Raw genomic sequence first — 9,067 nt, forward strand, 5'->3', positions numbered from 1 at the left:
GTACCTTGACTACTGAGCTGCCAGATTTTTCATTTCTCTTTTGCAACAATTGTAAAAGCCTCATGTCATTTTTAAGAAATACATTCAGACAGAACACTTCTTGTGTAGTGTCTGTTTGTCAAAGCCGAATCCCGTGCACACCTGGCCAGAACCCATCCTCCCGCGGAACAACGGACCCCGTAAGAAACCCCGGTCTGTGGCAGTCCCCAATGAAGGAGCTAGAGAAAGGACCCAAGGAGCTGAAGGGTTTGCAGCCCCTTAGGACGAACAACAATATGAACTACCTAGTACCCTCAGAGCTCCCATGGACTAAACCACCAACCAAAAAGTACATATAGTAGGACTCATGGCTCCAGGAGCATATGTATAGCAGAGGATGGCCAAATCGGTCATCAATGGGAGGAGAGGCCCTTGGCCCTGTGTAGGTTCTATGCCCTAGTGTAGGGGAATGCCAGGGCCAGTAAACAGGAGAGGGTGAATGGTGAGCAGGGGAGGGGGGAGGGAACAGGGGTTTGTTTTTGTTTATTTTATTTTAATTTTTTTCTTTTTTCTTTTTTTTTTGGAGGAGAACCTGGGAAAGGAGATATTGTATGACATGTAAATAAAGAAAACATCTAATTAAAAAAATCCTCTTCTCCAATTTTCTCCATGGACAGTCAGCACAGGTGAGGTTTCGGTTTTAGATTCTAGAGGGTTCACTGGAATGTTGGGAAGCAGGTGTGCTTAGCCAATAGTCCATCAAAGTTTGTTTCCTGCTTTCTATCTTATGTTTGTTCAGACTGATTTCTCTAGCTATGAGCCATGACCTTCAAAATTTGTTCTGAATGAAACTTCTAGAAGTTAAACTTGCCAAACAAAGCAGGTACTTAACACCATCCATCTAATTGTCCCATCTCATCTCCAGACCGTCTAGACTATCTGTCTCAAGACTTGCTGAGATAGTGGCAGATGGCAATAGAAATGGCGAGGCAAGGCATTTATGAGCCTGGAGACGGGGAGACGTTGAAATCTGCAGTGGACAGAGCTCACTGAGAGCAGGAACTGAACCGCTGTCTCCATGTGTGCCCGCTCACTGAGAGCAGGAGCTGAACCGCTGTCTCCATGTGTGCCCGCTCACTGAGAGCAGGAGCTGAACCGCTGTCTCCATGTGTGCCCGCTCACTGACGACAGCTTTAACACACAGGAAGCTGCCCTGCTCTTTTTCTCTCACGTTACTTCCCACAATAACTTACATTTTTTAAGTTAATATTATCAAGGTCACAGTTGCTGCGTACTGTTTCAACTAGCCATCCTTCTGGGGTAATCATGTTGAGAGTCAGAAGGTGTGATTCTGGGATGTCCAGGAACTTTGCCACTGGTCCATGAGAAGGATTATCGTTAGCCCCTGATGTCAGCTCTGGTTCCATAACAAAACGGTAAAAGCTGTTAATAAAGCACAAAAAATATTGTGACTAAAATTAAAATGATTATTTATTCCTCAAATATTTTAAAATGGTCAATTGCTTAATATACATAACAATAAAATCTTAAATCAAAAGTTACATATAAACTGTATGCCACAAGAGCTAAGAGATTATTTTATATGAATATATTATATTATATATTTTATTCTTTAATGAAGATCATTAAAACTTCTTTAAAATCTGAGTTAGAGTATCTGTGCTCATTTCTGCAGTCCTTCACATTTGTTCACAGTCTACATTTTAGCTTTTTTATGAGCTCCTACCATTACAAAGAGAACAATGAGAGCCAGAAAATGAGTAAAATTCAAATGGAAATTTTGACACCAACTTTAAAAGTTCAACTAAAATCAAACAAGTGGGATGGAGCTAAAGGCACCTGCTCAGCCGATCATCAGACATGACTACGTTTTACTGTATGCTAGCCTCATCCTTCAAATATTCAAGGATAGTATGAGCCAATCTCAAGAACATAAAAATGACTGTTTCGGTTCTCTAATATAGTTTTACAACTGTGTTAAGCTCATATTGTGAAGTCTATATTTTCACTATTCAACTGCTATTTTGACTTTTTAAAAAATGTACTTTGAACTAAGAGTAAAAATTGCATAAGCCCTGCTGCAGCTCTCAAGGCTCACAGAGAAGAGCAGCTCTGAAGCTTATGCTGTTGTGAGGCCGTGGGAATGAGGACTGCAGTGCCCTCTAGTGGTTGGCTGAGAAGTACCCCAGTTGCCTGCCTCTAAGGGCACCTCTAGAGTACTTCATCTGAGGCCCTGGCCTGAGCCAGAGAGAGAAAGACAGCAAGGAATAAACAAGCCTGCTTAACTTCAATTGCAGACATTCTTCAGTTAATCTGGCCACATCTGAGCGGCCTAATCCTTACTCCAGGATAATTTACACAGTATGGTGTTAAGACTCACGGGGAAAGACACAGACGAACCTATATTCAAAGCAAAGAAAAGAAGGGACGAAGAGACAGAGAGAATGGTGTGAGGGAAATGCACAAAACGAGCACCCAGTATGCCAACACAGTATAAACACTAAAGAAGAGGTTTTTCTAGAAATGTTGGAAATAGAACATTCTTTAGGATTTCATAAAAATAATTTCAATGACAAAGAAAATCAAAGGCATTACAGGCAAACCTAGTGAAACTGCAATGACGGGGAGCTACTGTAGGCATGTGTTATAGGAATCTGAACCTGTTTCTAGTTGTGGGGTGACTCATCCTTGGTATTCACCTTTAATCCCAAACAATGAAGGTAAAGTTAGAAGGAAGCACCCATGTTTGAAAGTGATGTCTAATTGGATGGCAGTCAAAGTGATGATTCAGAGAAAGATTTGACAGAACAGAATATGCCAACCCTCACGATAAAAGAGAGGGGAGGAGCGTTACTTAAGGGAGAGAAGGACGGCACAGGAGGAAGAGTGTCTAATCCCAGAATCCTGGAGAGTTCCTGGAGAGCAGAACTGTAGAGGTGAGAAGGAGAGTAGAGAGAGAGAGAAGGAGGCAGCTCTACCGAGAGAGTTTTACACAGACAGGTTGAAGAGAGAACAAGCTAGACACAGGTGAAGGCAGAAAAAGCCAGAGGATGAGGAGCCAGAGACTAGAGAAGATTGCTAGAGTCAGTTTGAGGCTAAGAAGAGCAATTCAGAGGCCGAGAGAAAAGCCAGATTGAATAAGTCAGCTGGGAGAGGAGTCTGAACAACAGAACTGCACCAGCCAGCCAGAGGTCACAAAGACCAAGGAAGGGGAGTTACTCAGTAGTAAATGTCAGGGGCAGAATCCATTCTAGATCCAGCCAGCCAGAGGTCACAAAGAACAAGGAAGGGGAGTTACTCAGTAGTAAATGTCAGGGGCAGAATCCATTCTAGATCCACATTAGATTGTGTGGAGGCTAGGAGCTTCTGTGACCAGCCCTAGACTAGCAGACTCTTATTATAGACTAGCTGGCCTCGAACTCAGAGGAATGTGCCTGCTTCTGATCCCAAGTACTGCGATTCAAGGTATGTGCCACCACGGCACAGCAAGGGGGCACTTCAAAAAGATTTACTTATATATTATGTGTATGATGTATTTGTATGTTTGTAGACTATATGCATGCAGTGTCTGAGGAGGCCAGAACAGGATGTTAATCCCCTGGAACTGCAGCTACAGAGAGCTGTTAGCTGTCAGGTAGGTGCTGGGAACCGAACCCCAGTCCCCGGCAAGAGGAGCAACTACTTTTAAATGCTGAGCCGTCTCTTTAGCCCCTGAGAATGAATAACCTTAAAAGTTTTCAAACATTATTTACACTTAGTGTATGTGCATGTGTGTTGTGCATGCACCTAGCAGTGCACATGTGGAAATCAGAGAACACTGTGGGTTTCACTTCTCCCCTTCCATCGTGTGGGTCCTGAGGGTCAAAGTCTGTATAAGGCTTGGTGGCAAGCATCTTTACCAGCTGAGGTATTGCCCCAGCTTCCCTCTCCCGCAACTGAGTAACTTTAAAGACAGAAGATGAAAGCTATAAAAACAAAGATAAAAGAAAAAGGGTTAAAAAAAAGAGACAGAATACTTGACAAAGCAGGGGTGGAAGGCAAGGAAGGAAGGATCGGATGAAAACGGGGCGGGGAGGCGTTTGTGTAGAATCCTTCCCATACAACATCAGGAGGCTCAGCATGGAGCTAAGGACATCCTTACTCACTAGCTTGCTTAGCTCTGAGAAAATGAGACAATATTTACTAAAGGAAAGATTCAGAACAAACCTGTGAACTATCTGGCTGATGTATGCACAGGATAAGATTATGCTGAGCTAGCTGACTAAAGCGTGGTGCCTACTGTATGCACTCAACAACACATACAACACATACACTTACTCCTACAAGTCATGCTCTTTCCCAATATTCAATATTAGTGATCTTGTATCTTAAATATTTTATTTTAATTGTATGCACACACACACACACACACACACACACACACACACACCACACTCAAGCATGCCTATGCACATGAGTTTAGTACTCACAGAAGTCAGAAGAGAACATCAGATTCCCTGGAGCTAGATAAACAGGCTAAATTGCTGAAAATGGTTGCTGGACTTGAACTCAGATTCTCGGTAAGAGCAGAAAGCTCTCTGAATCACCGAGATATCCCTCCAGCCCTCAGTACATTTCTTCTTCTCCTAAATGCATTCCGAGCTTTATAGAGATATTGTGAAGGGAATGCCAAGTCTTGTGAATAAAATTCTGTACCCATGGGGCAGACCTTTCAACTAGTGACCAACATCTAATAACTTTGATCAGATTTAGAAAAGTATGTGATGAATTTGAAATACAAAAGAGAAATGAACAACCTAAAAAGTAAATGAGCTCTAAAACAGATGGCACTCAAGGGGCCAATGGATGACCTCAAAATTTCCATTTTTATTTTATACATATTCCATTTTATTGTGTTCCAATCATTAAAAACTTCTTGTTTAAAATGATGGTTCAAGGTAAAAGTGTATAATATATAAAATACAACGTACTTGAAACAGTCTAGAGATTAGCTCAACTGCACCTTTTCTGTCAGGTGTATGCACATGTTTAGCGTTCGATGACTGTACCCAAGAGAAACACATCTATGAATAGTCCTTAGAAGCTCCTTTAGGCCAACAGGGCACACTTCTTTCTGCCCCAAGGTACAAGAGGATATCGAACATTTCTATTAATAGAAGTGACTACAATGATGGCAATTCTGAACCAAAAAGTAGAAAGAGTGTGTTCTGTTAACTAGCGCGTTATTTCAAGTCACAGCTTTCACATGTGTCACTGAAGAGACTCTAAAGTACTTTCCCAAATAGCGACTGTGGTGACGTGCAAGAGGACGCGCTGAAATGCAGGTCCAGAAGAGCTGTAGGCAATACAGCTAACCTGCAAACCTTTGACTTCACCGTGTTCCTCCGGAGCCACCTCTCAAAATACTCCTATATCAAATTTCTAAAAATGCCTATAAACAAAATTTCATACAACTTCTGCAATGAGCTAAGATCTAGTTACTGAGCTTGGCTGTTTTAGTTTTGTAGCAATTAAGTGAAGTGACAGACAGAGGTCGTCCACAGCCGGCTCGTTCTCCTTCACGCACCTGCAAGTGATTCAGGCCACTCACCTGTCCAGCGGGGCTTCTGAAAGTTTACCCCTGCAGTTCAGGAACAGCTTGATCCTGGCGTTTACAATCTTCCCAAGCACCTATTGAAAATGGTTAGATTGATTTTTATATGACACAGCAGCTCCCAGCTACTGAGCATATACTATACACCATGTATTGCATCAGCCATTTACATTCATTGCCACATTTAACCCTCTAGCATCCTCCTTGCCCAAGGCCACAGGAAGTTACAGAAGAGGTTGACATCCAAGCACCTCTAAGTTGCTAGTCTTTTGCTTAAAATAACTTCCTTTCAGAGCTCTTGGATTTCCTGAGCACTGAAGGAAAAGTAATACACTTACTAGAACCTTGGTTTGCAAACAAAATGGTGGCCTCACAACACTGCCTAGCACACTCTAATCTTTTTAGAATTTCCCTCTGTGTCATAAGAGATGTGGAAAGTTCTAGGCTATTCACAGGTGACATAGTTGTTCTTTGTCTTACTTATCATTAAGTCAGTAAGAAGAGGGAGAAGATGAATTTTGTTCTCCCTCATCTCTAGACAGGGACAAATTACAGATGAATCAAAAGCTATTAATAAAAATATGGATAAAGGTAGAAACTGAAACGTTCATGTAACACCAAGAACACAAACTTAGTGAGGAATTACCACAGACAGAGCACACACTTAAGAGCTCTAGGGTTTAGTTCCCATCCTGTCACTCATATTCACTGCCATGGAAACCAGGGGGATGGCTTGTGTCCCACTCCAAGGTTAGATCAGCATTGTACAGTGAGTCAGTCATTAACTACATAGAATGAGTGACAAGCAAAGCTAGAAACTACAAGGAATATGCAAAATATTATTCTATAAATAATTTAGAAAGTAAAAATAAAATTGCTCATAAATAAAGCATATTATTTTATCTAATAAAGTGAAGTGTAATCTCTCTCTCTTATCTCTATAATTTTATATTTATTATTTAAAAGTCCTATCTTGACATAGGTCTTAAACATAAAATAACATTTTCTTCTGAATAATGATTCTTCATGGCATTATGAAAGTTATACATTAAAAATGAAGGATAATTTGAGTTCGATACTCCCAGAAGCTCCCATATGAAGGACTTACAAATGCTAAGACAGAACAGTGAAAACCATGGACTTAACTCTGTGGTGTTCATACTCCAAAGCCAAACAACATCAAAGTCTAACATCATCATCTACATTAATAAATGCACTCAAAAAGGTTTTATAATAAAGTCCCCTAAAATAGTTTACTGTCTGAGAAAGCTACAGCATGGAGTTCTGGCAGGATATACAACAATATCACTTTACTTGTTAATTAACGTTATCCATTAGAGTGACTTCCTAAACTGTGGTCTATTTCCCAAAGGGAAGCCAACCGTCAGAGGGGTTTCCAATTCTGAGAACATTTATTTCTTTCTTTAAACAATTTTTGATATTATGACATAACTGTTACTTCCCTATTTTTCCTTTCTTCAAGCCCATGTACATCCCTCTACATATCTTGTTCTCCTTCAAATTCATGGCTTCATTTCCTTCAAATTTTGTTATACACACAAAAAATACATAGATACGTAACTAGACCCTGCTCAGTCCAAGTGTCGCGTGCACGTGTGTCGCGTGCACGTGTGTCGTGTGCACGTGTGTTGTTTGCATGTATGTGCTTTCAGGGCTGACCCTGCTCAGTCCAAGTGTCGCTTGCACGTGTGTTGCTTGCATGTGTGTCGCGTGCACGTGTGTTGCTTGCATGTGTGTGCTTTCAGGGCTGACCCTGCTCCTGGATATCAACTTGGTCTCCTCTTCCTGTTTCTCCTGCTCTCAGCTTTCCTTGGTTACCTGCAGCTGAGAACATTTCTTGAACCTTCATCTTCCTCCCTTTCTTTCCTTCTTTCCTTCCTTCCTTCCTTCCTCCCTCCCTCCCTCTATTCCTCCCTCCCTCTGTTCTTCCCTCCCTCCCTCCCTTCTTCCTTCCCTCCCTTTTCCTGTCATCTTCCCTCCATCCTTTTGTCTCAGACAGAATATGGCTATGCAGCCCAGCATGGCCATAAACTCACAGTATCTGTGCCTGTTGTTAAGTGTTGGGATACAGACATTAAGTCAAAACACTAGACTCCCCTACATTTTCATCTTAATGAGAGGCTGTTGGGCATGGCTTCCAGCCTCTCACTATTATTGTTTCCAATCACTTGTGGAGCTTTGGTGATGTGGCCCTGTTCTCCACTTTGTGCTAACAGTAATAATACACAGATGACCTCTGAACTGTGACAGTGATCTTAGGTTATTAGAGAGTCTCCAGCAGCTTGAATAGCTTATGCTTGACTGCTAGATTACAGAGTCTTAGTCAGGGTGTACTGCTATGAGCAGACACCATGACCAAGGCAAGTCTTATAAAAGACAACATTTAATTGGGGCTGGCTTACAGGCCAGAGGTTCAGTCCATCATCATCAAGGCAGAGCAGGGTAACATCCAGGCAGGCATCACTCTGGAGGAGCTGAGAGCTCTACATCTTGTTCCAAAGGCAAACAGGAGAAGACTGGCTGTCACGTGGTTAGGAGGAGGGTCTCATTGCCCACCCCGACAGTGACACACTACTACAACAAGGCCACACTTCCTAATTGTGGCACTCCCTGGGCCAAGCATTTTCAAACCACCACACACAGTAACTTCATCTTTTTGGAGACCCTAACTACAGAAGCTGAGTTTCTGCGTACAATCTCTGTGTTTCTCCCTCCCTGAGCTTTGCCTGCGTGGTCAGCATTACTAACTGCACTTCAAGCTTCACCTACAAAAGTGTACTTCCTCACAGGTCCAAGAGGAAGGTCTATTTACCTGGCTTCTGCAAGAGCTCTCTCCTGGGTTTCCTGGGGAGCAGGCAGCTGTCCTGCTACTGTGCTTACAGGGCCTCCCAGCATGCTCAGGGATGGAGGGATGTAAAGGGTGGAAGACACAGAATCTCTCTCCTTACCCTGCATGTGATGTGACTAGGATCCCTTCTGTATGGACTCATTTAGCTTGACCTTCCTAGGCCCTAGTTTCCAGTCATGCTGATAGGGAGAGCTCGGAAGACATCAAAGCACACTTCATGTGCCACAACATAAACTTTGTAGGGAGCAGCAACTCAACAAAGCAGCAACTAACCTAGCACTGTTGGAACACTTGTACCCAGTTCTACTGTTATACACTGAAAGACACGTACTTCACACAGTATGTGTCCACATCTACTGTTATACACTGAAAGACACGTACTTCACACACGTATGTGTCCACATCTACTGTTATACACTGAAAGACATGTACTTCACACACGTATGTGTCCACATCTAGTGTTATACACTGAAAGACATGTACTTCACACACGTATGTGTCCACATCTACTGTTATACACTGAAAGACACGTACTTAACACACGTATGTGTCCACATCTACTGTTATACACTGAAAGACACGTACTTCACACACGTATGTGTCCA

At 42.3% G+C, this 9,067-nt stretch overlaps 1 protein-coding gene across 1 annotated transcript in view; it reads right to left on the bottom strand.

Annotated features, from left to right (window-relative positions):
- Uggt2 (UDP-glucose glycoprotein glucosyltransferase 2) overlaps window positions 1-9,067 on the bottom strand; it is a 153,194-nt gene that overhangs the window by 51,099 nt on the left and 93,028 nt on the right. The window contains exons 26-27 of the mRNA XM_031361024.1: window positions 5,591-5,670; window positions 1,233-1,422 (exon numbers count right to left, since the gene is read on the bottom strand). Of these exons, the coding sequence (XP_031216884.1) occupies window positions 1,233-1,422; window positions 5,591-5,670 (270 nt within the window). The remainder of the gene's footprint in view (window positions 1-1,232; window positions 1,423-5,590; window positions 5,671-9,067) is intronic.

Source organism: Mastomys coucha, unplaced genomic scaffold (assembly GCF_008632895.1).
Source record: "Mastomys coucha isolate ucsf_1 unplaced genomic scaffold, UCSF_Mcou_1 pScaffold9, whole genome shotgun sequence".
In the NCBI taxonomy this organism is placed as follows: Eukaryota; Metazoa; Chordata; class Mammalia; order Rodentia; family Muridae; genus Mastomys; species Mastomys coucha.